Below are 26,485 nucleotides of genomic sequence, written 5' to 3'. Positions count from 1 at the left end.
GAGGAGTCTGAGAGTGATTTTTCCTGGTGCCCTTGGGCATGGGGTTGCTGGGGGTCGGAGACCGGCCAGCAGGCTGAGGGGAGGCCTGTGGGTAGGAATCCTGGCTTAGAGAGGCCAGGGGAGGGGTCCTGTGGGGAGGGAAGGGAGGGGGAGGGCTCCGAAGCTCCTAGCCTTGGGGCTGGAGGCAGGTCTGGGCCCAGAGATGGGAAGTGGCAGGAGGGATGGGGTGGCAAGGGGTCCGCAGATGGGAGGGGTCCTGAGGGGTCCGGACAGAGGGAAGGCGGGGGTCCTGGGCCTGCGGGGGGCGCCTCGGGGGGCGGGTCTGCGGGGTGGGGGCTGGGGGAGCCGTGCAGGGTCCAGGAGGAGTCCTCGTGGTCTGTGGAAAGGGTGGGCGGGGGTCACGGCCGGGGGTGGGGCGACCCCTCGGGGAGGGGACGGGAGGGGGGAGGGGGCGGCCGGAAGGCCCGGGGGAGGGGCCGAGGGGTCCGGGGGCACCCGGAGCGAGGGTGGGCGGGGGCCGCGGCCCAAGGCTGTCGGCCAGGGTCGCCGCCGGGAGAGCCGAGGGCTCCCAGCGCGGGTTCCGCGGCGAGGCGGCCCGAGTCGCGATCTTGCCGGGCCCCCGCGGGCCGCAGCGCGGAGCCGCCGGCCTGAGAAGGCGCCCGGGAGGCCCGGCCCGCGCCGCCTGCCTACCTGCGCCGAGCGCGCCGCCATCGCCGTGCCGCGCCTCACCGTCCCGGGCCGCGCCGCTGGATCCCCTCCGCGCCGCTCGCCCCGCAGCCCCGGCCCGGCCCCCTCAGCCGCCCCCCGGGACCGCGGCCGCCGCCGGTTCTGCCGCTGCCATTTCACCCGCTGACAGGAGCGGCTGCCCCGCCCCCGAGGCCCAGGCAACCAATTCGCCGCCCCCAGGCACCCTGGCTCCGCCCACCGCCCAGGAGTGACGGGGAGGCGGACCAATCCGCGGCCATTCCGTGAGGGGGGCCCTGGCTACGGCCAGAAGGTTGCCGCCTCTAAGGAGAGAAGCAAATTGAAATTAGGAAAGCAGTGAAGGACGGGCGGCTTTGCCTATCGACGTGTGGGATCCTGTTGAGCAACACCTGGCGGCACCAATGACGAGGAGAGGGGGGTGTGTCTCTGAGGGAAGGCTGCGGCTCTGAAGAACCCGGGACGGAGGCAGCCGAGCGTTTGGCCCTAAGCCCCGCCCAGAGCCGGGCTTTCTGCCCAATAATGAGCCGTCCTGAGCCGTCCATTATTATCTGCCCCTCAAATCTCGGCCTTGGCAACTGTTGGGGCTCTCTCAAGAAGATTGACACCGAGGGAGCCAATAACGCTGAAGGAAGGCGGTGCAGTAACTCTCCCTGACCAATGGGGTCGCGAGATTGGTTTGAGGTAAGCCTCCCGGGCGGCGGGGCTTGAGGACGGATTGAATGAAATAGGGGCGGGGCTGGGAGGGGGCGGGGCCTAGAGCAACAATGGGGCGGGGCCAGCGAGGGAGAGGCTTAATGGGTTTGGTCGGAGAAGGGGCGTTGGCAGGCTGAGGGGGCGGTGATGGCACCGCATTTCTGAGCCCGGCTCGGTGCTGGGGGCGGGGCTGTGGGGGGTGGGGTCACGTCCCAGGCTCAGGCCCGTCCCCTAACCTCATCTGGGCGGGGTTCAGCATCTTCTCTGCAGCTCACAGTGCCTTCTGTGACCCATCAAAACTCTGATCAGGCTGTGTCATCACTGCTTACACGGCCCTCCCATCCCCCACCTGGGGGTGGGGGGTGGGGAGTGGGAGCGGGTGGGTGATGCAGGACCTAGGTCAGGTCTCCTCGGGGTCCCCAGCGTCTCTGAGCAGGGGCCTGGGTCGTGGGAACGGAGTATAAATGCTTGATGAATGAATGAGTAAATGAATGGTAGGCCCAAGACTCTCCACAGGGAGGAAGAGGGTGGGGGGAGTGTCACTGAGGCTGGGGAGGAGCCTGTAGGGACAGTCATTGACAGCAGGCAAGACTTCGCAAAAAAGGAGCGTTTCCACCCCAAGGGATGGGCCCTGGAGGGGGTGGGCCAGGGGCCCTGTCCCAGAAGACAGGGTAACATTGTATGTTCAGATTGGGGGCTGAAGAGGGGGAGGCAGAAATGGGTAGGGGGAGGTCTGGGACGGAGAGTGGGGCGTGTGAGGACCTTCTAAGGTCTGAGATCTCAACCTTCTAAATGCTAGGAGCTTCTATCTGGTTTTGGAAGTGATGACTGACATCTGTTCACTGCCCGCCCCTGGCCATCTCTCTGTGCCTCTGTCTACACTCTGTGCCATCTACATTCTGCTTCTGTCTGCATCCTCTCCGCCACTGTGTCTTCTCTCTGCCCCTGCCTAACTCTCTGCATCTGTCCACACCCTCTTTGCCTGTCTCTTACTATCTACATTGCATCTATTAAAATTCTGGAACTGTAAAAGAAGCCCCAAAACATATTTCTAAAAACTCGAGTGGTAAAAATAAAATGTAATGCATTCCTTCTCCCCACATGCCCGTATACCCCCCTCCTTTTCTCTTTTTTTAAAGAACAGATCTTTGCCTCCCTTCTTTGAAAGTCAGCTCTCTATTGGGCATTTCACAGTCCCGACAAAGTTATAAGGTGACTTTGGATTTGCAGAGTACGAAGCTGAAATACATCTCATCAACATTGTCCTCTGATTACTTGGGGGGTTTGAGAGGGGGCCGTAAGACCCACATGGGCATGGTTAGAAATGCGACTCAGGGTGGGCGTTAAGTCAGGAGGGTAAGAATAATGACAGGACATGGTAAGGATCAAGTGACCAGCAGGGGACAGTCTTTATGTTGGCTGCTCATGGTCCCTCAGTGTGGGGGACTCAGGAGCCATCCTAAGAGCCAAAGTCTTGGGGTTTACCCAGGTTTTGAGAGGTCTTCCCCACTGGTGTTCTGCCTCAAGAAAAAACAATTTGGTGTGAGCCACACTTTCCGAGGAACAAAAAACCCTGGACTGATAGCATAGTTGTGAGAGACAAAGGGTTCTGTAGAGGCACATGTCTGGGTGGGGTTGAGGGCACCCCAGAAAGGGGTCATGACCAGGGCATTTCTGGGGGCTTGCCTAGGAGATTAGCAGCATCTGGTGTCTGGTGAATAAAATCAAACACAAGAAAGATGCACAGGACATTTGACCCTCTTGTCCTCACATTGCCATTTTCACACAAAGGATGGTTTTATTCTGGGGACACTTTGATTCCATTTTTATAAGCACAGTGGGAAAAAAATTCCAACACATTTCTGTTGGAAAATACTTTTGAATCACAAACTGCATCTAGCCAATTAGATTCCTGGATCACTTTTCTGTTTAGTGCAGCTAAACCGTTCCCAATTCTTTTTCTATGCTCATTTTTACTTGATTGAGATCATCTTTATCAGGAATATTTTTTTTTCATGTAATTTTTTTGAAACATTTGATTCATTAATCAGGCTCATTTTGTCCAATTTTTACCAACTGTTAATTCTACCACTGTGAATTTTTGGTGTGTGGTTGTCATTTTTTTGGAGCCGCATTTTGCACATTTGAATTTATTAAAAGACTCTTCTCTCAGTATTTTGCTGATAACAAAATTTAGCACAATCAAAATTTTTTCTGGGTTAAACTTTGGATACACACAAAATTCATTTGTTACGAATATTGACTAGTGTGAACTTAGACCTCATTTGTCTCATAGAGAGGGGGAAAAAAGCCACAATATCCATAGCTCTTTTTATGAGGAAGTAGAGTCTGTTTTCTTGTCACTTGTTCTGACCAACAGACTGCATCAGAAATGATGCTGGAGGGGTGCCTAGGTGGCTCAGTTGGCTAAGCGTCTGCCCTTGGCTCAGGTCATGATCCTGGATCCCAGATTCCCAGAATCAAGACACACATTGGACTCCCTGCTCAGTGAGGAGTCTCCTTCTCCCTCTGTCCCTCACCCTGCTTGTGCTCTTTTGCCTATTCCCTTTCTCAAATAAATGAATAAAATCTTCTTTAAAAAATGATGCTGGGGGATGCCTGGGTGGCTCAGTGATTAAATGTCTGCCTTCAGCCCAGGGAATGATCCTAGAGTCCTGGGATCGAGTCCCACATCGGGCTCCCTGCATGGAGCCTGCTTCTCTCTCTGCTTATGTCTCTGCCTCTCTCTCTCTCTCTCTGTGTCTTTCATGAATAAATAAATAAAATCTTTTTAAAAAATGATACTGGACTATTTCTAAGGCTAGACCTTAGGAGGCATTGTGACTTCTTTTTCTTTTTTGAAAAAAAAAAAATCTATTTTTAAAAAAGTAGTCTCCATATTCAACATGGGGCTCGAATTCAGGACCCTGAGATCAAAGGTTGCATGCTCTACTGACTATTCCTCTTTTTTGAAAAATTTTAATTATAATAAAACATACATAACATAATACTTGCCATTTTTTTAATTTTTAATTTTTTTTAAAGATTTAACTTATTTATTCTTGAGAGACACACACAGAGAGAGGCAGAGACATAGGCAGAGGGAGAAGCAGGCTCCATGCAGAAGCCTGATGTGGGACTCAATTCCGGGACTCCGGGATCATGCCCTGAGCCAAAGGCAGATGCTCAACCCCTGAGCCACCCAGGAGTCCCAACACTTGCCATAAAAAAAAAAAAAAAAAAAAAAAAGACTTATTTATTTATTTGAAGAGTGAGCATGAGCAGGACGGACAGAAGGAGAGGGAGAAAGAATCTTATACAGATTCCACACTGAGCACAGAGCTTGACATGGGGCTCGATCTCACAATCCATGACCATGACCTGAGCCAAAACCAAGAATTGGATGCTTAACCAACTGTGCCACCCAGGCCCCTCAACACTTGCTGTTTTTAAGACTACAATTCAATGGCATTAAGTGCATTCACAGTGCTGTTCAATCAGCACTGCTATCCATTTCCAAAAAGTTTTCATCCTTCCTAAATAGAAATTCCCATTTCTATTTTTCTGAAATTCCCATTTCTATTTCTGGTTCCCATTAAACACCAACTCTCCATTGTCCCTGTCCCCAGTCCCTGGTTACTTCTATTCTACTTTCTGTTTCTATAAATTTGCATATTCTAGATACCTCCTAGAAGTGGCATCATATACTATTGGTCCTTCTGTATCTGGCTTCTGTCACTTACTATGATGTTTTCAAGGTTCACCTATATTATAGAATGTATCAGACTTTATTTCCTTTTATAGATGAATAATATTCCATTGTATGTGTGAACCACATGTTGTTTATTCACTCCTCTGTTGTTGGACATTTGGGTTGTTCCCATCTTTGAATTTCTGTGAATAACACTGCTATGAACATGCATGTGTGAATATTTATCTAGTTGAGTTCCTGCTTTCAATCCTTTTGCTATCTACCTAGGAGTAGAATGGCTGGGTCATAAAGTAATTCTGTGTTTGGCTCTTTGAGGAACCAAAAGAGCTTTCCACAGTGGCTGCATCAGTTTACATTACCACCAGCAATGCATAAAGCTTTCTATTTTCCATTTCTTTGCCAGTATTTGTTATTTTTCTTTTAAAAAAAAGATTTTATTTATTTATTTGTAAGAAAGAGAGAATTTGAGTGGGGTGTCTGTGGGAGAGAATAGAGAAAGAGGCAGACTCCCCTCTGAACAGGGAACCTAATGCTGGGCTTGATCCCAGGACCCTGAGATCATGACCTGAGCCGGAATCAGGAGTTGGTTTTTAATTGAATGAGCCATCCAGATGTCCCACAAAAATTTTAACCTTTTTTTTTTAAAAATATTTTATTTATTTATTTATGAGAGACAGAGAGAGGCAGAGACACAGGCAGAGGGAGAAGCAGGCTCCATGCAGGGAGCCCGACGTGGGACTTGATCCCGGGACTCCAGGATCACGCCCTGGGCCAAAGGCAGGCGCCAAACCACTGAGCCACCCAGGGATCCCCAAATTTTAACTTTTGATGAAACTCCAATTAATCTATTTTTCTTTTGTTGCCTTTCTTTTGTGTCATATTTTAGAATCTATTCTCGAATCCAGTGTCATGAAGATTTCACCCTACGGGAGGGCCTGGGTGGCTCAGTTGGTTAAGCATCTGCCTTCAGCTCAGGTAGAAAGGCAGAGGGAGAGGGAGAAGCAGGCACCCTACTGAGCAGGGATACTGACTTAGGGCCTGACCCCAGGACCCTAGGATCACTACCTGAGCCAAAGACAGACACTCAACCAACTGAACCACCCAGGTGCCCCTATTTTACTCTTTTAGATGCTACTGTAAGTACAATTGCTTTACTTATCTTTTTGGATTGCTTATTTCAGGTTTATAGAAATGCAGCTGAATTTGTTGTATTGATTTTGTAATTTGCAATTTTGCTGAATTAGTTTATTAGCTTTAATAGCTTTCTTGTGGATTTTTAAGGATTTTCTAGATATAGGATTATGTCACCCACTGGTGAACAGAGGTAATTTTACTTGTTCCAATTTGGTTGCCATCTATTTCTTTTTCTTGTCTAATTTCTCTGGCTAGAACTTCCAGTACAATGTTAGAGGCAGTGGTAAAAGTGGGCACTTTCCTTTTTCTTGATCTTAGGGGGAAATCTTTCAGTATCTCACCATTGAGTATTGTCTTAGTCCATTTGGGCTCTTATTTTTAAAATGCCATATAATGGGTGGTTTATAAACAACAGGAACTTATTTCTCTTTTGTTCTAGAGGCTGGAAAGTCCAAGATCAAGGTGTTGGTAGAGTCAGTCCCTAGGGGACTTCCTTTTGCATTTCCTACAGGGCAAGTCTAGTGATCATGAACTCTCTCAGCGTTTCTTTGAGAATATTTTTATTTCTTCCTTATATTTGAAGGACAATTTTGCCAGATATAGAATTTGTGGTGGACAGGTTTTTTTTTTCTTTCGGCACTTTACTTATTTATTTATTTTAAAGATTTTATTTACTTATTCATGAGAGAAACAGAGAGAGACAGAGACACAGGCAGAGGGAGAAGCAGGGTCCCTGCAGGGAGTGCAATGTGGGACTCGATCCCAGGACTCCAGGATCGTGTCCTGAGCCAAAGGCAGACACTCAAACGATGAGCCACCCAGGTGCCCCTCTTTCAGCACTTTAAATATGTCATCACAGTCTCTTCTAGCCTCCATAGTTTTTTATGAGAAATCAGCTTTTAACGTTATTGAGGATCCTTTGGAAATGATGAATCACTTCTCTCATTACTGTCAAGATTTTCACTTTGTCTTTTGATAGTTTGATAATAGTGTGTCTCAGTTTCTTTGAGTTTATCTTTTTTGGAGCTCATTGAGCTTCTTGGATTTGTAGATTCATGTATTTCACCAAATGGGTATTTTCAACCATTGTTTTGTTTTATTTTTCAAAGATTTCATTTATTTATTCATGAGAGCCAGAGAGAGAGTGGCAGAGACATGGGCAGAGGAGAATCAGCCTCCATGCAGGGAGCCCCATGTGGGACTCAGTCTTGGGACTCGAGATTCATGCCCTGAGCTGAAGGTAGACGCTCAACCACTGAGCCACCCGGGCATTCTTGTTTTGTTTTGTTTTCAAATGGTCTTTCTACCACTCTCTCTCTTCTACTCCTGGGAATCCCATAATGTGTATATTGGTCCACTTGATTGTATCCCAAAGTTGCCTTAGACTCTATTTTTTTTCCATTCTTTTTTCTTTCTGCTACTTGGGTTCAATAGTCTAAATTTTCCTATCTTCTGACTTTTTCTTCTACCTGCTCAGATATGCTATTGAACAGTGCTAAAGATTTATGAATTTCAGTTTTGTACTTTTCAATTTAATGATTTCTATTTGGTTCCTTTTTTTTATAATCCCTATCTCTTTATTGATGTTGTCATTTTATTCCTACATTTTTTTCCTAGTTTCTTTTAAATCTTTGTCCATATTTCCTTTAGCTTGTTGAGCAGATTTAAGACAGTTATTTAGACATATTTTTCTAGTAAGCCTAATATTTGGACTTTAGGGATGATTTCTGTAGATTTGCTTTTTCCTTTAAACAGGCCACACTTTTTAAAAAAAGATTTTATTTATTTATTCATGAATAAATGAATGCCTCTCTCTCTCTCTTCAGAGAGAGGCAGAGACACAGGCAGGGGGAGAAGCAGGCTTCAGGCAGGGAGCCTGATGTGGGACTCGATCCTGGGACTCCAGGATTGTGCCCTGAGCCAAAGAAAGATGCTCAACCAAGGAGCCACCCAGGTGTCCCTAAACAGGCCACACTTTTATGTTTTTTTCACATGTCTTTAATTTTTCTTGTTGAGGGTGCCTGGGTAGCTGAGTCTTCAGTTCAGGTCATGATCCCAGCATCCTGGGATCAAGCCTCACATTGGGCTCCCTGCTCTGCAGAGAGCCTCCTTCTCCTTCTCCCTTCGCCTGCTGCTTTTCCTGCTTGTGCACTTGTCTCTCTCTGTCAAATAAACAAATAAAAATCTTAAAAAAATTTTTTCTTGTTGAAAACTGGACATTTGAATATTTGTAATGTGGTAACTTTGGTTATCAGACTCTACCCTTGCTCCAGAGTTTGATGTTACTGTTTTTGTTTTTTGATTGCTGAAAGCTCTAGTAGTGCACTTGATTAGGGACTTTCTCAAACAATTCTTGCAAACAGTGTATTCCTTCATGAGTGTGGTCACTGAAGTCTCTATTCCTTAGTTTGTGGTTCAACTGATGTGTTTACAGAGCTTTTCTTGAATACCAAGAGCTTAGAAAGTGAGCAAATAAAATAAAACAAAAATCCCACCCTTCTTTCTTCACAAATCACTTCTGTGCCAGAGCACTCCTTCAACATTTAGCCAGGCTTGCATTGAGCCTAAAATCAGCTTGAAGTAAACCTTGGGGTCTTCTCAGGTCATTTTTGAACTGTATTTTGCCTTGGGCATGCACCAGACTTTCTTTTTTTAAAAAATATTTTATTTATTTATTCATGAGAGCCAGAGAGAGAGAGGCAGAGACATAGGTAGAAGGAGAAGCAGGCTCCATGCAGGGAGCCTGATGCAGAACTCGATCCCAGGACCCCAGGACATTGGCCTGAGCTGAAGACAGATGCTCAATCACTGAGCTACCCAGGTGCCCCCTGCACTAGACATTCTACATCCCCATTGATACACAGGTGTTTCTGAATGTCCTAATTTTCCAAAAACATTCTCTCCAGTTTTTGATCCTCAGGCAGTATTGTATGTTTTGATCCTCAGGCAGTGTATTGTATGTATAATTTCTGCCCCAAATGTCTTTGGATTGTTAAATTAGCTTGCAGGATCTTTGAGGAGCACCGATGCCTTCTCTGAATTGAATGGCAAGTAAGCAAAACAGAGATGTGTGCTTTGTGTCACTCTTTCAGGTAGTTTTCAGACAGGTTAGAGCAGACATACATTATAACTTTTGAATAAAGTCTGCTCCACTCCCTTCAGAACCAGGGACCAGGGTCTCACACTGAGAACATGGGCTTCACATTTTAAGACACTGTTACACCAGGAAGAGGATGGGACAGGGCTCATAAAAATGCCACAAAGCCTTTTGCCATTCTGAAGTTGCCTTTTTTTTTTTTTTTTTTTTTTATTAACCAGTGTTTACTTGGTTGCCATAAATCTTTAGCTGTTTTCCAGAGTTCTGAAAATTTGGTTATGACAGTCTTTGCCTTTTTTTTTTTTTTTATGTTTCTGTTGGGAGTTGATGAAAGCTGCCTACTATAATTTAGCCCAAGCTATCCTGGGTGAGGAGAAATATATGACTTTAACACCCCTGTGGCCTCAACCACCAGCCAGTCAACCTTCAGCTATGAGTGATGCCATCTATTCCGATTTTTTTATTGCTGTGTAATAAACCACCTTAGAACTCACTGGTATAAAACAGCAGCCATTTTAAAATATGTTCATGGATTCTGTGGACAAGACACAGAGGGGATGGTTTGTTTTGCTCAGTGGGGAGCTTCAGATGGGAAGACTCAAAGGGCTGGGGTGCCTTGTGGTTGGGGGCTGGAATTACCTGAGGGGCATCTTTATTGACATCTCTGATTCCTGGGCTGGGATTTCTCAAATGGTTGGGGTCTCATTGAGGGGATCTCTCTCTATATATAGTCTCAGGAATCTCCATGTGGTCCCTCACATGACATCTACAGCATGGCAGCTTCAGAGGAGTTGAACTTCTTACATGATGTCTCAAGATGCTGGAAGTGAGTCTTCCAGGAAACAAGGTGGAAGTTTGCATGGTGTTTAATGATAGAGCATTGGAGGTCATATAATATTGCTTCTGTTATATTCTATTGGTTGAAGCAGTCCAAGCACACCCAGATTCAAGGTGACCTCATCTCTTGATTGTCTAAGTATTTTCATGTCAAAGTATTTTCAGTTATGGGGCACCTGGGTGGCTCAGTCAGTTAAACACCCGACTCTTGGTTGTGATCTTAAAGTCTTAAGATTAAGTCATGAGTTGGGCTCTGTGCTCAGTGCAGAGTCTGCTTCAGATTCTCTCTCCCTCTCCCTCAGCCCCCTCTGCTCATGCTTTCTCTTTCTCTCTTTAAAATAAAGAAATAAATCTTTTTTTTTTTTTTAGAATACCATTTTCAGTTATGTTTTAAAACTGCATTGGCTAAGTAACCAAACTTAGCTAACCTACCAGCTGATCACAGATGTATGAATAAGCCCAGCTGTGCTCAGCAGAACTTTCCATCTGAGCCTGACCCAATTTCTGAACCACACAATTGTGAGCTAAATAGTTTTTATTTTGAACCATTAATGGGGGAGGCAGTTTGTTATGCAGCAATAGCTAATTGATATATCCTGGCAGGTATATAGCACTCACCAAGCCTAATATCACCTGATCACTTCCTGGAGCTCTACAAGATGATGTAAGTAAGCAGATCATGAGTTCTGTAGTCCAGAGATTCCTCACTCTCTGTGTTCACCCTACAGTCTGCCAGCCCTCGTTTTACTTGCTATAGCAATTCCACCCATCCCACTGCTCCTTGATTAGTTTCAACATCCTGTGAATAGAATCCCTGAACATAAAAGAAATGTTGGGGATCCCTGGGTGGCGCAGCGGTTTGGCACCTGCCTTTGGCCCAGGGCGCGATCCTGGAGACCCGGGATCGAATCCCACATCGGGCTCCCGGTGCATGGAGCCTGCTTCTCCCTCTGCCTGTGTCTCTGCCTCTCTCTCTCTCTCTCTCTCTCTCTGTGTGTGACTATCATAAATAAATAATAAAAAAAAAGAAAGAAAAATAACTCTTAAAAAAAAAATAAAAGAAATGTTGACTTGAACAATCTCTAGCTATTCTACTCTTAGACCATATGGCTTACTCCATTCAGTCTTTCATTTTACAAATATTAATTGAGCATGTGCTATATGCCATTCAGTCTTCAAAACACCATAGAAGTGATAGTTAACATGAACAAAAGTGTTCTTGCTGTAATAGAATTTATATTCTGGTGGGATATTGTAAGGAATTTCTTTTTTTTTTAAGATTTTATTTATTTATTCATAAGAGACACACAGAGAGAGGCAGAGACATGGGCAGAGGGAGAAGCAGGTTCCCTGTGGTGAGCCTTATGTGAGACTCAATCCCAGGACCTCAGGATCATGACCTGAGACCTGAGCCAAAGGCAGATGCTCAACCACTGAGCCACCCGGGTGCCCCTGTAAAGAATTTCTAAAATAGTTCCCAATGGTCCCCACTTCCTGGTATTCATGGCCTTGTGTAGTCTTCTCCCAGGGAGTAATTTGCTTCTAGCCAATATAATGCCTCATCGTTGAAGAAATGTCATTTGTGTAATTAGGTTACAAAAGAGTCTGACTTCCATTTCTCTGGCACACTTTCTCCCTTGCTGGCTTTGATGAAGCAAATTGTTGTGTTGGAACAATTCATGTGGCAAAAAACTAAAGACATCCTTTGACTAGCAGCCAGCTAGAAACTGAGGCCCTTACTCCAACAGGAACTGGATGCAACAAAAAACCATGTGAGTGAGCTTGTAAATAAATCATTCCCCAGTTGAGCTTTCAGATAAAATCCTAATCCTGACCATTCCCTTGACTGCAGCCTCATGAAACACTCTAGGCAAAGGATCTGCTAAGTCATGTCTAGATTTCTGACCCACAAAAACCTGGGATAATAAATGTGTGTTGCTTTAATCCACTCAGTTTGTAGCAATCTGTTATGCAGTAAAGGATAGCTTCTGGGCAGCCCAGGTGGCTCAGCAGTTTAGCGCTGCCTTTGGCTCAGAGCATGATCCTGCAGACCCGGGATTGAGTCCCACGTCAGGGTCCCTGCATGGAGCCTGCTTCTTCCTCTGCCTTTGTCTCTACCTCTCTCTCTCTGTGTGTCTCTCATGAATAAATAAATAAAATCTTTTTTTTCTTTAAAGGATAGCTTCTATGTGAGGGGAGTTGGAACAAACAAATAAATGAACAATTCAGAAATAAATCATAGAGTGATACAAGCTATCCAAAGGACCCAAGAAGTTGAAAACCTGAACAGACTAAATAGTACAGGAAACTCTGGAAAGTAATTAAAGATCTAGTACCTAAAATAGCACCAAACCAAGATGGTTCTATAGCCTCACCCTGGTTGCCCCATACCCTAGCTTGACTAGACTGATTACTATGATCAGTCTGATTGCTACGATCAGTTTGGATTTTCACTCTTGGCCTGTTGGATCTTAGATGGTTTTTCCTTCAGCTCTGGCCTTGCTGCCTCTGCAGCCCCAGTCTGGCTTAAGTCCTGGAGAAACTGGATAAGCGGTCTACCCCAGCTGCCTTTCGTCCTCAACCTCCCACAGTGGAAGGGGTTTGGATAACAAAGATTCATGAGTGACAGGCTCATTTCAAGGTTAGGCAGAAAAGGAACCTGTGAAGGGGATGGAGAAGCAGCTGGGAAAGATAGAGGAGAACCCAGAGATGAGGTCACTGGGGAGGGAAGTCCTGGGAGAGTGGGGCTTCCAGCAGGAAGGAGGGAGTAGTCACCCTTCTTACGGGTGGGACCAAGACAAAAATGAATCTGTTGATTTTCTCAAGGGGAAGGTAGTTACTGTCATTGATCATTTTCATGGAACAGGGGGAGGCAGCAGTGAGGAAAACTGTTTTCCAATAAGTTTGGTGACACCTAGAGGACTGAGAAGTTCCCCCCTCCCGGCCCCCCAAAGATGGGAGAAGCCTGCCTTGTTCTTGGAAGTCTCCCTGTTTCAAGATGTGAGGCACAGATCATCCACATCCCCAGGAATAGAGCTTCCAGGGCTGAACAAGAGCAGACCCAGGAGTTGACTTTCCTGCAGGACAGAACTCTATGGTGGGGCAGGCTCTTCTTCCTGGAGCAGCAATGCCCAGGAAGGGCCAATGCTCAAAGTGAGGAAAATGAGCAAACTTGGAGGATTTTGAGGTCACTCTCAAGAACATGCAAAATGTTGGAGAGATGGAGGAAGGGTGTGGCATGCTAGGCAGAGCTCCCAGTCATTGCAAAGGCAAGGAGGCAGGAACCTGTAGCACCTATTCTGTAAACCCGTGTTGAAGGCAACCTTAAGCACTAGGTGGCGCTGTCCAGCTTGGTGAGAAACCCATCAGACTGCCCATTCCTTGATTCTTGACCACAGCCCTTTCTGGTCTCCTCCTGGTCTGTGGATGTTAGCTGAGCTTCTGGAATTCTGTAGCCAAGTTTCGGAGAGATCAGCCAAGCCTGGCCAACATTTCAAAGAAGGAGAGAATGACATCTCTAAAGCCACAGGTGTCACTTGTGTGAGTCATAGGAGGTAAGTGAGTTCTGACCTGGGAGTAGATCTTTGGGGACAACCTCCTATCAGGTCAAAGGTTATAGGGTGTGGCAAGGTCTGTGCAGGCCAGTGAGTTTGGGAATGGGCTACAGGTGGGTAGGGAAGGAAGACTTCTTGGAAGGGGTGGTATTAAAAGATGACGAGATTTGTCAGTGGAAGAGAGGTGAGAATATAGGACTGGTAGCCATGTGTGTCTATGTGTGGTGTTGAAGTTGAACTGGGGAGCGGAGTGAGCCAACATTTGCTCATTCTATTTGTTCACTAGATATTTACTGAATACCTATTTTGAGCTGGTTTCTGTATGTGGAATTTGGTCTATAAGTGGGGAGACAGATCTGAAAGACAAATCCAGGAGGAGCCTGGAGGAGTCAGTTGACCCAGCCTGGGGGTGGAATCTAGGATGGCTTCTCTGATATAATAGGAAATATATTTGATCTTTGTGCCTGGTTCCTGGCTAAGACCCTTGTAATTTTCTGAGTGATAAGAGTGTTATTTGGTTTTTGTTGTTGTTGTTGTTATTTGTTTTTTATAAGGAGCCCCTTTGGATCGCACCTGAGTTTATGTTAATGAGATGACTTAGCATAGGGCCCTTCTACAGCCTCAGGAGGGTCTGATCACCAAGAAGGCCAAGTGATTAGAAGGTTAGAACTTCTGGGCACTGGAGGTTAAACTCTACAAAAATTATTAAAAAAAAATATTTTATTTATTTATTCATGAGAGATACACACAGAGAGAGAGAGAGAGAGGCAGAGACACAGACAGAGGGAGAAGCAGGCGCCATGCAGGATGCCTGATGTGGGACTCGATGCTGGGACTCGAGGATCACGCCCTGGGCTGAAGGCAGGCACTAAACTGCTGAGCCACCCAGGTGTCCCATCTACAAAAATTCTTGAATGATAAGACTTGGTTAGTTTCCTGCTTGGTGAGGCATCCACATGTGGGAGGCCTGTGTAGCACCGTTCTGCAGGGACAGAGTCTCCTGCATGCAGGACCTCTGGATTCATTCTGTGTACCGCCTCATTTGGCTGCTCATCTGTACCCTTTATATCCTTTACAGTAAACCAGAAAATGTATGTAAATGTTCCTCCTAAGTTTTATGAGTAATTCTAACAAATTATCTGAAGAGACCTTGATTTATAGCTAGTCAGTCAAAGGTATGGGTGGCTTGGACTTGCGATTGGTATCTGAAGTTGGGGACAGTCTGATGGGCCTGAGCCTTTAACTTGTGGATCTGTTAAAAACAAGGCAACAAGCCCCAAACACAATAAGCCCCACATCATGAAATTGAAGTTTAACTTGATCACAGTTTGGCTCTCTCAAAAGTAGGATCCTAACCAGCCAGTCAGGAATTACCTGATCAGCATTAGTTAGGTGACCTGCCCTCGTGGACCCCTACCCTCCCCTACAGGGCAAGAAACCTTGCAGTAACCAACCCGCTTTTTTGCCGAGCACAATTTCCTTATTCTTGCTCCCTTCTGCCTGTAAAGTCTCTTGCCTTGTACAGCTCCTCAAAACTCCTTTCTCTTGGCTAGCTTGGATGCTGCTCGATTCATGAATAATTGAATAAAAGCAGTAAGATCTTTAAAACGTACTCAGTTGAACTTTGTTTTTTTGACAGATCTGATGCTATCTCCAGGTTGATAATGTCAGCATCGAGTTAAATTTGTAGCACATCCAGCTGGTGTTGGCCGAGAATTGGAAAACAGTTTGGTGATGCTGGAAAACACTCCAGAGCTTCCAGAAGGAGTTACACTCTGGGGGAAAGGTTACATCCTGAAGGACAAGTTGTTTGAGCAGGGATGGAATAGGGTAGTGAGAGGAGTGTTGCCAGTTAGAGCGATTAGCACGTGCAAAGATCAGGAAGTGAGACAGAATGTGACTTCCCAGAGGAACTGAAAGTCTTTCAACAGGACTCTTAGCCCCCGGAGGGAAAAACCGGATGGCTAGTCTGGTATCAATTACAAGCTGTTCAACCCCAGGTGAAACAGGAAATCATGCAGGTGGTAGGAATAGCCCATCCCAGAGAGAGTATGTTGTTCGGCATCCCAAGGGGTTGATGTTACAGCTCTGCATCCACCACCTCCTCAGGAAATCCCAGCTAGGCACGAAGAGGATGCCAAATGGGACAGACTTTGGCCTTGAACCCCAGCTCTGCCTCACGCTGTGCAGCCATGGGCAGGTCTTCTCAACTCTGCGAGTCCTAGTTGTCCCCATCTGTGAAATGAGTGTCACTACTTCACCAAGAACATACAAGCACTGATCATTCATTTAATCATACGTTTAACAAACACTAGTAGAACACCTGTTCTTGACCCTGGAGAGATAGCAGTGAAAAAAAAAAGAGACTCAGTCTCCTCCAGCTGAACAGCCAACCCCCTGCTGTTTTCATCAATAAGTTAGTGAAACACGGCCCCCCTCCCTCCATTCACTGACATATTGTCTGTGGTGCTTTCACGTTACAATGGCAGAGTTGAGTGGCAGAGACTGTATGACTTACAAAGCCAAAAATATTTGCTATGTGGACCTTTTTTTTTTAAGATTTTATTTATTTATTCATGAGAGGCACATACACACACACAGAGAGAGAGAGAGACAGAGGCAGAGACACAGGCAGAGAGAGAAGCCGACTCCATGCAGGGAGCCCGGTGCAGGACTCGATCCTGGGTCTCCAAGATCACATCCCAGGCTGAAGGCAGGCGCTAAACCGCCGAGCCACCCAGGCTGCCCATATGTGGCCCTTTTTAAAGAAAATGTTTGGCAACCCTTGATCTAGAAAGTTACATTCTGGGGGAGACAAATAGTGGACAGATCAACAAATTTTGAGCCTGAATCTGGCCCCCTCTTCCATCCCTTGGACTCCCTAAATCTAAATCTGAGAGGCAGCATTATCAAACCCCTCCTTTCTCTCTCTCTCTCTCTCTTTTTTTTTTTTTTTTTTTTTTTGAGCTGGTTGGAGTTTGAGACACAGACATAAATGAAGATGATGTGCTTTCTTGCTCTGTCCCCCAGTTCCAGCATTCATGGGCAGGTGACATAATCTCTGAACCTCTTTTTGTTCTTAGGTAAAATGCAAACAATAGTAGCTATGCTATGGAAATTGACTGAGATCATGTCCAAAAAGCATTTAGCATAAAAACAGTGCTCAAGGAATGCTGGTCAGATTTTTACTTCTCACTAAAATGTAGAAGGACCCAGAAGACCCTCACTTTCAACTAGAAAAACCCATTCTTTTCAATAGAGCTAGTTATGAGTGGTGATTGCAAGCAAATTTTGATGAGCTGGTTTTCAGAGATAAAACAAGCCCTTCGTAGGTGAGTTAAGAGCCATGGCAGCTTCCATACCAGGGGGCAGGTGGACACCAGCTCTGGGTATGAGAGGGCTTCCAAGGATAGAGAGGTGTTTAGGGCACAGAAGAAATCAGCTAGTTCTTGGATGAAAAGAGCAAAATGTTTAAGCTGGTGGGCACTAGAGTGTTGGAGTCCAAATGTGGTGAGGAGGGCATCCACGCAGAGGGATGAACTGTGTGGGGTGTCAGAGCCCGAGTAAGGTAAGAAGGACAACAAACCAGTCTGTCTACCTGGTGCAAGAAGTCAATGTCCAAGCACAGTAAGGAAGACATCCATACAGAGCAGAGGATGGTGGTAGAAAAGGGAGATTGATTACATATGGGGGAATTAAACAAACAAATAAATAAATAAATTCAGGATAATGGGAACCAGGTTTCCCAACATCAGAGGATGTTTAAAAAGTTGAATGGAGAGAAAACTAGAATGAACCCTATTGTATTTAATTGGAGGCATTGATGTGAAATCATGGTTTTGAAAATATTTGGAGAAATGTGTGTGTGTGTGTGTGTGTGTGTGTGTGTGTGTGTTCCCATTTATCTACTGAGAGGTCCTGGGACCAATGATACTTCAATAACAATGAGCACACGCAGGTCTTAGTTTCTGAATGCCATTCTCTGCTTAAAAGCAACCAGGGTCCTTTGGAAAAAATGGCTGGTTCTAGAATTTGGACAGAGAAAGCCTGAAACATCTAATTACACCAGAAAGGAAATGTTGGAGGAGGTCATCAGGAGGATATGGTCACCGATTGACCTGTGAGCTGGACTTGGGCACTCAGAGGCTCCTCACCCCCTTTCCAATCCTTGGAATGTGGGGTCCACTTGCCTTCCCCATTCCCAGAGGCTGCCCCAAGCACATAGCCTGGAAATAGTGATGTGGTGCTGAGTCCATCTGGATGATATTTGTGAATGAATCCTGTTAAGGCCTCTGCATAAACTTGTAAGATTCTGGTGGGCTAATATGGAGATCTGCTCATCTTACAAACACCCAAGAAAACCTCATATGTAATTCCTTTGAGTTAAAGCTACTACCTACCAATCTGGAGTGGCCTGCTTATTTCTTCTTTTTCTCCCTGCCCTATGTGTATGGGGACGGGTTTCAGATTTCACCCAGGGAAATTCCTGAGGTTTGCAAACCAACAGGAAGGAAAACTGATTAGCAAAATAACAGATAGACAGATGCCAAAAGGACACAGAAGCCAGTACGAAAGGCTTCCACTGGCCAAATCAAAGACAATTTAAGCATCAAAAATATGGGGGTGGGGGGTGGGGGGGTGGGAGGAGAAAATAAGATCAGCAAAAATGGCAGAGTAAATTTCTATAAAAGCAATGGAATAAACTGCAAAATTTGTCAGAATCAGCATTTTTCGAACTCTGGAAATCAACCAAAATCTTACAATAATTCAGGGAGCATTTAGTCAAGAAAAACAGCTGGATCTCAGTAAAGAACAGTGAGCTCAGTGGAATTTTAACTTACCCTAGTTCCATTCACCACTCTCCAACTCAGAAGTTGCCTTGCAAAATAACAGCCTACATTGCTGGTACTAGAGGGAGAAGAACACAGCTGTAGCTCTTGAAAATCCTCATTGCCAAAGAAAAATCATTATTTGAGCTGTCTACTGGTTCCCTGGAAGACTCATACTTGAAAGGCTAGTCTTTAATTGACCTTGTTTGAACTTGCCCAGTGCCAAAAGCCTCTCCTCAGCAGACACTTGTCAAATATCTTAACATGACAGCTGTGTGAGGTGATGGAGGCAAATAATAGCCTAATCACAAATCTCAAAAGGAAAATTTAAGGAGTTACATGTCCTTAGGGGCTTTGAAAATTTCTGATATATCTTGGGATCTGAAAGGTCACCTGTAAGCATAGGGCTTTGTTCTTGGTCAGGAAAAGCGAGGAAGGCCTAAGCTCTCACTTCTGGCTGACTTTAAGGTTCTGTGAAAGCAGGAAATGAAGGCTAAGGCAGAGCCTCAAACTTTCTGGCTACACGTTGCAGTTGTGTCTGAACATACAAAGACCCTCAGCAGAGACTGGGAGACTTTCAGAGACATTCTGGAAAATGTCTCTCCAACCATCAGCTAACTTCTTTTTTTTTTTTTTTAAGATTTTATTTAGGGCATCCCGGGTGGCTCAGCAGTTTGGCGCCTGCCTCTGGCTCAGGGCGTGATCCTGGAGACCTGGGATCGGGTCCCACGACGGGCTCCTGCATGGAGCCTGCTTCTCCCTCTGCCTGTGTCTCTGCCTCTCACTCTCTTTCTCTCTCTGTGTCTTTCACGAAAAAATAAATAAAATCTTTAAAAAAAAAAAAGATTTTATTTATTCATTCGTGAGAGACACAATGTGAGAGAGACAGAGGCAGAGAGAGAAGCAGGCTCCATGCAGGGAACTCAATGTGGTACTCGATCCTGGGACTCCAGGATCACGCCCTAGGCTGAAGGCTGGCGCTCAACCGCTGAGCCACCCAGGCGTCCCTATCAGTTAACTTCTAAGCTGAGTAGAGATTTTAGTGGGTATACATGGCAGAGGATATAGACTTAGCAGAATTTGTTCAGAAAAGTAATTGAACAAATAGAAACAACTGAAACAGCAGCAACAGCAAACCTTTAGGAGGAGGGAAGATCTGGTTTCCATAGTTGTCAGTATCCATTTTTCAACAAAAATATTATGAGACATACAAAGAAATAATGAAATATTACCTGTACATGGCGGGGGGCAGTGAATAAAACTGTTCGTGAGAAAGCACCCATGTTGAAGTTACTAAATATTCTAAATTAGCTGTTTTAATATGTTCAAAGAGCTAAAGGATAACATGTGTAGTGAACTAAAGAAAGATAAGAGAACAGGGGCACCTGGCTGGCTCTGTTGGTGGAACTTACGACTCTTGATCTCAGACTTGTGAGCTTGAGCCCCACATTGGGTGTAGAGATTACTTAAAACCTTTCGAAAAGTATGAGAACAGGGTACCTGGGTGGCTCAGCAGTTGAGCGGCTGCCTTTGGCTCAGGTCATGATCCCAGGATCCTGGGGTCAAGTCCCACATCAGGCTCCCTGCAGGGAACCTGCTTCTCCCTCTTCCTGTGTCTCTGCCTCTCTGTGTATCTCTCATGAATAAATAAAATCTAAAAAAATCCATAGAGACAAATATTAGTGGTTTTTGGGTGTGGTGGAGAGGGAAGTGGGGAAAAGGAGTAACTACTTAATGAATATAGGGTTTCCTTTTGGTGTGATGAAAATATTCCAGAATTAGACAGTGGTGATGGTTGCACAACATCCACAACACTGCGAATGCACTAAATGTTACTGAATTGTACAGTTTAAATGGTAAATTTTGTGTTATGAGTATTTCACTGCAAAAAAAGAAATGAGTCTTTCAGGATGAAGTAATAGAACACTAGACGGTAACTCAAATACACATGAAGAAATAAAGAGCTCCCATAAAGGTAACTACATAGGTAAATATAAAGACAGTATAAATGTAATTTTATCCCCCATCTGATTTGAAATACTGTATAATGCAATAATTAGAAATCTAAGTTGATTGGCACACATATATGGAAATGTAATTTGTGATAATAGCAACATAAAGGGAGGTCAAGTGGAACTATACAGGAGCAAAGTTTTGTATACCATTAAAATTAAGTTGGTATTGGGCACCTGGGTGGTTCAGTGCTTGAGTGTCTGACTCAGGGCTCAATCATGATCCTGGGGTCCTGAGATCAAGTCCGGCATCAGCCCCCCCTCCCCACCCCAGGGAGCCTGCTTCTCCCTCTGCCTGTGTCTCTGCCTCCCTCTGTGTGTCTCTCATGAATAAATAAATAAATCTTAAGAAAAAAAAAAACTAAGTTGGTATTAATCTGACCTAGATTGTTATAAATTAAGATGTTAATAGTAATCTCCAAGGCAACTACTAAGAAAACAATTCAAAAATAGAATAAAAGAATCAAGATAATTAAAATGATACACTAGAAAATATCAACTTAATACAAGAAAAGGTAGGACTGGAGGAACTGAGGACCAAAAAGAGACATAAGATATATAAAAAACAAAAATCAAAATGGGAGATGTAAACCCTACCTTATCATGAATTACATTAAATATAAATGAACCAACAATCTCCAATTAAAAAGTAGAGATTGACAGAGGGGATAAAAAGATGATCCAGTTATATGCTGTCTGCAAGACAAAAGAGAGAGAGTAATGTATAACCAATTGAATCAGGTTTGGAAATCAGGAGTCCCCACATATACAAATTGAGATTTTGATACACACAGTTTCAAAGTGACTCTCTACAAAATACTAAGGAATTACAAAGGAGAAAAGAGTAACTGCTTAATGTAGTGCTTAAGGAGGGACTCAGAGGTCCACCTGCCAGGGTCCGACTCTGAGCCCCATCACTTACAAGCTGTGTGACCTCAGGCAGTTGCTTTCCCTCTCTATTTCTCAGTTTCCCCATCTGTAAAGCAGGGTAATGCCTGTATCTTTTTCATAGCGTTATTGTGAGAACTGTCAGCCAAAGACCACCAGGAACATACCTGTTGAACAAATTCAAATTTATTACTTATTTCCACAAGGGAGAACACACACCATGGGGAAGCGTGAGGCACATGCTAAGTGCTATTACTACTGAGTATCTGTTATTAGAATAGGCAATGTATCCCCATGACCAGGACACTATATTAAACCTCACAAGAACAGTATGAGGCAGGGCAATTGTCCTATTTTACAACTGAGATTCTTGACAAGGCAAGGCCAATGGTCACAGGACTAAATGGGGGTTGGAGAAGTGCCTTCTGACACCAGAGTTGACCATGCAGCTCTTGTCCCTACCCTCAGTGACCTCTTTTCCAGTTGTGTCAGCACTCCATTCCTCCACCCAATTTTCTGATAGAAGGCAATGTCCTGTTCCTTGTCTTCTTCCTGATTGGGGAGGGATGTTCCTGGGGAGGAGCTGCAGGGGCAGCACGTGGGGTTATAAAAACCACAGTCTGGAGAGGAGCAGGAGAGAAGAGGAGAATGGCAGAGATGTGTGACCCCAAGGAGCCGGGTGACCCCGGTGAGGCTGAGCCCGGACTCTGGGATGGTGGGAGGGAGGGCAGGGTTCCAGTATCCTAGGGGAGTTGGGTCTAGCCTCCAGCTTGCAGTCCTAACAACAGGACTTGGCAGGCTTCAAAGCTCAGCTGAATGTGTTCTGTCCTGTTCAGAAGAGGAGATGTTTGGGGGCCAGAGAACAACTAAAAAGTACACGGGACTACTCAGGAGCTCAAGGAGCTTGCCAGGTACAGGGTTGGTTCAAGAGCAAGTATCTGGGGAAGGGGCAGCTGGGAGGCCCCCTCCAATGTGTGTGGGTGGGGCAAGGTCTGTCCCTGAGAACCTTGGTTCTACCCATTTGCTGGTCCTGCAGGGTGTCTGACCCAGGCCCATCTGCCTCTGCTGCTTCTTCTCATCTCTTTGGGTTTCTTCATGCTCCTGGTGACCACCCTGGTTCAAGGTGAGTCAGGGGCTGAGGGCCTGGAGTCTTGGGTCCTTTTAGGTCTTTACCCTATTCCACAGTCCTCAAAACCACTAGGGCTTGGGCATCTGAGCTGCACATAGATTTCTGTGTGACGGTGGGCTGGTTCCTACCCCTCTCTGAGCCTGTTTCTTCAGCTGTGAGATGCAGCTCATCTTCCTCCACAGGGAACTTAGGCTCCCAGAGACCTCAAAGCCAGATTCAACACAGGGTCAGGCCTACAGTTGGTGCTAAAAAAGGGGAATTATCTGCTTTGTTGTAGTCTCCAGGATTCGCCAATCCCTACAGAAAGAGACATGGGACCATCAAGAGAACCCCAGTCAAGGTGAAGGGCTAGACTCTGGATTCAGGGCAGGAGAGGGCTCAGAGGCTGTGTGACCTTGAATGAGCCACCACCTGTCCTCTCACCCCTGCACCCCCCACCCCATATGGTTGAAGTTTGGGGAGGAGACTGGATCCCTCAATGAGACCCTGGGGGCAATGTTGGGCAAGTCATTCTCTGAGTCTCAGTCTTTTTATTTGCATAATGGATTCTTGGGGTCACAGTAAAATCTATAGATATGTTCTCATGGGGCCCTCTCTGCACTAAGCACACACTAGGTGCCTAATAATTAAAGTCCCCTTATTTCAGTGGATGTTTCTCAGAAGCGGACACGATCAGACCTGGATGAGATCCTCCAGCAGCTAACCTGGATGAATGCCACCCTGGGTAAGGGTCAGAGGGAGTTTTGGGATCACAGGTGGGACTGGAACTCACTTTCCATGGCTCCTGGCCTGAGGAGGGCAAGGCAGAGCTGGGATCTTTCACATGGATTTCTTGGGGACTGATCTGACAGCTGAACATAGGGTTCCCAAGATCTGATGCAAGTGCTGGGGGCCTGTCTGTCCCAATCCCACTCTCCTCCCCAGCTGGCCTGTGCCGCCCCTGTCCCTGGAAATGGGAACTCTTCCAGGAAAGCTGCTACTTCTTCTCCCAGACCCAAAACACCTGGAAAGAGTCCATCTCTGCATGTCAGAACTTGAGGGCCCAGCTGGTGATCATCAATAGCACAGAGGAGCAGGTGGGCTGGGCGGAGTTCCCATCTGGGGCAGGACCATGTGTCAGCAAAGTCTTCTGTCCCTCTTCTGCTCTCTGAGAGATGGAGGACCAGGGGGAATGGAGGTGACAAGATGGGCAGGGAAGGCCCCCTCCAGGGGACCCACCGTGGGCTTGGGAAGGTCATGTGAGAGAAGAACCTGCATGAGAGAATCCCGTCTGTGGATAGAAAGGGAACTCAGAGCACTCCTGAGACCACACAATCTCTCCCCAGACCCGAAACTGAGACACAAGCTAACACATTTTTTTTTATGATTTTATTTATTTATTCATTAGAGACACACAGAGAGAGAAGCAGAGACATAGGCAGAGGGAGAAGCAGGCTCCATGCAGGGAACCCGATGTGGGACTTGATCCCAGGACCCCGGGACCACGCCCTGAGCCAAAGTCAGACACTCAGCCGCTGAGCCACCCAGGCGCCCCAGCTAACACATTTCTACCTGGATACACACATTAACACACAGACACAGTATACATACAATTTAAGGAAGGGCTGTAGGCTGGACCTTAGAAGGTCTTCCATGGAGGGCAGGGGACAACCGTGGGAATGTGGGCAGACATGGGGAGGGTGACATCTTGCTGCTCCCCCCGCCCTCCCACCCCACCAGAAATTTCTGAAGTCTTGGAATACGAGAAATAACCAGCGCACCTGGATTGGTCTCAGTGACCACCACAATGAGGGTTCCTGGAAATGGGTGGACAACACTCCCCTCCAACTCAGGTGACCTCCCAGAGGAAATGGCCCAGAAGGGGGTGGGCAGGGAAACCCAAACCGGGGTGCTTAGATTCTGGGATTGGAAAGCATCACCCGAGGAGCTTGGTGGAGATGCAGAGTCCTGGCTCCATCCCAGGATGGGAGAGTCTGATTCTATAAATCTAGGCATGGGCCCAGGAACCTGCATTTATTTTTTTTTTTTTACTTTGCCAGAGGTGATTCTGATGGAAGTGGTGTTTGAACCCTTATTTTGAAAGCACTGCCTCTGAATCCTCACCACTCTCTGGCTGGTACTTGGACTTTTGCTCCCCAAGGCCAGGAACTAGCTCTTCCGAGGGTGGGTTGGGGGTTGGGGGACCGGTGGGCTCTGAGTCGAGTAGGAGGCTTTTAGCTCTGATGGTGTTCACAGCTTCTGGAAAGAAGGGGAACCCAACAACCATGGAGACGAGGACTGTGTAGAATTGTACAGTGATGGCTGGAACGATAACAGATGTAGTACGGAAAACTTCTGGATCTGCAAGAAGCCCTCGTCCCCCTGCCCTGGCCCCTGAGAGCCATTGCTCTCCAGACCCCACCAGTATCCAGAGATCGGGCAGCCTGGGTACGCGTTCTGCTGGTTTCTCTCTGGTCCCATTCTTTCAGCTTCTCTCTCTGGTGAATTCTATCCTCCTCCTGCATGGAGGTCTTTGAGATCCAGAGAGAGAGAGAGAGAAAGAGAGAGAGAGAGAGAGTCTGAGGCCCCCCCCCTTCTCTTCTAAGTTCTGTCTCTCCATGGGCTGTAGACCTCTCCCCTCTTCTGTTGATGGTCTCAGCCCCCCAGCCCCTCATGACATCCCCTTAATAAAGTCGCACATTGCATCATGTGCTCCTTTGAACTTATGTCTATTTTTTGCCACCCTTTCAGTTACTAGTTTTATACTATATACTATACTTTCTACTTTATGTTTTATACTATAGTTTTATATATTATGTTTCACATAAACTAAGACATTGGGTTTTTTTTTTTTAACATTTTATTTATTTACTCATGAGGATACACACAGAGAGGAGAGAGAGAGGCAGAGACACAGGCAGAGGGAGAATCAGGCTCCAAGCAGGGAGCCCGACGTGGGACTCGGACTCGATCCCAGGCCTCCAGGGTCACGCCCTTGGCTGAAGGCGGCGCTAAACCCCTGAGCCACCTGGGCTGCCCTAAGACATTGTTGTCTTTCAGTATGTGTCTCTCTACTGCGTATTTTATTTCTCAGTTACGGTTTTGAATTAATCTGTAATTTTGGTTGGGAATATACCTATATACCTATAGGTATGAACATGTCTGTGTGTCTCTCTATGTGTTCATTCATTACGGAACACATCATCTCTTTATAAGGTGCCTTTAAAATGTCCTTTGTGACTTTCTTCATACAATTTTTTTTAAAATTTCTCATACAAATTTTTAAAGAACAGAGACACCTGGGTGGCTCCGTGGTTGACTGTCTGCCTTCGGCTCAGGGCATGATCCCCGGGGTCCCAGGATCGAGTCCCGTATCGGGCTCCCCACGGGAAGCCTGCTTCTCCCTCTGCCTGTGTCTCTGCTTCTCTCTCATGCATAAATAAATAAAATCTTTTAAAAAACCCAAAATTTTAAAGAATATTATTTCTAAATCTGTGCGTTAATCTCCTATTGATATTGTAGTAAATTACCACAAGCTTAGTGGCTTAAAACAGCACAAATGTATCGTTTACAGTTCCCCAGGTTCAGCCCCTTATTGTCTATGGTCCTTAACCTTTTTGACAAGTACTGGTCAATTATTCTACTAACTGTCCCTCAATTTGAGTTCATCTGTGTTGTTTTTTTTTCCCTTTTGTTTTGTTTTGTTTGTCTCTTTCTCATAATCAGACTGAAGTTAGTTATCCTTTTCTGGCAAAGATACTGCAGAGGAGATGTTGTGTCCATCCTAGCGCCTCATCTCGAGGGTTACATGGTGTCAGTGTGTCTTGTCTTTTTATTGACGATGTTAACCACAATTACTTGGTTAAGGTGGTGCCTGCCAGTTTACTTCATTGTTAAGTTAATATTTTCCCCTTGG

General features: G+C 45.8%; 2 protein-coding genes and 1 long non-coding RNA gene across 8 annotated transcripts in view; 2 read left to right on the top strand and 1 right to left on the bottom strand.

The window, feature by feature from the left end:
* The window catches only part of EVI5L (ecotropic viral integration site 5 like), a 30,326-nt gene extending 29,479 nt beyond the window's left edge, over positions 1-847 (bottom strand). For both annotated transcript variants that reach the window (XM_072787480.1, XM_072787482.1), the window contains exon 1: positions 691-847. The gene's annotated coding sequence lies outside the window, so the exon portion shown is untranslated. The remainder of the gene's footprint in view (positions 1-690) is intronic.
* Positions 809-26,485, top strand: part of LOC140610923 (uncharacterized) — a 38,136-nt gene continuing 12,459 nt past the window's right edge. For 2 of the 3 annotated variants that reach the window (XR_012012352.1, XR_012012351.1), the window contains exon 1: positions 809-1,386. This is a non-coding gene — a long non-coding RNA (uncharacterized lncRNA). The remainder of the gene's footprint in view (positions 1,387-26,485) is intronic. The other variant, XR_012012354.1, reaches the window with a different exon arrangement.
* Positions 22,066-25,291, top strand: LOC140610918 (CD209 antigen-like protein 2). 3 transcript variants are annotated; one of them, XM_072787476.1, is made up of 8 exons: positions 22,066-22,149; positions 22,298-22,372; positions 22,498-22,584; positions 22,868-22,930; positions 23,237-23,314; positions 23,515-23,666; positions 24,310-24,422; positions 24,826-25,291. In XM_072787476.1, exons 1-8 carry the CDS (start codon positions 22,110-22,112, stop codon positions 24,965-24,967), a joined length of 750 nt encoding a protein of 249 aa, XP_072643577.1. In that variant the 5' UTR covers positions 22,066-22,109; the 3' UTR covers positions 24,968-25,291. The 3 variants fall into 3 exon arrangements, with proteins under 3 accessions (XP_072643577.1, XP_072643578.1, XP_072643579.1); XM_072787477.1 differs by having other exon boundaries at positions 22,082-22,149; positions 22,260-22,372; XM_072787478.1 differs by lacking the exon at positions 22,868-22,930 and having other exon boundaries at positions 22,082-22,149; positions 22,260-22,372.

Source organism: Canis lupus, chromosome 19 (assembly GCF_048164855.1).
Source record: "Canis lupus baileyi chromosome 19, mCanLup2.hap1, whole genome shotgun sequence".
NCBI classification, from domain to species: domain Eukaryota; kingdom Metazoa; phylum Chordata; class Mammalia; order Carnivora; family Canidae; genus Canis; species Canis lupus.
The sequence above is the reverse complement of the archived record's forward strand: the minus strand, read 5'-3'. Positions and strand labels throughout refer to the sequence as shown.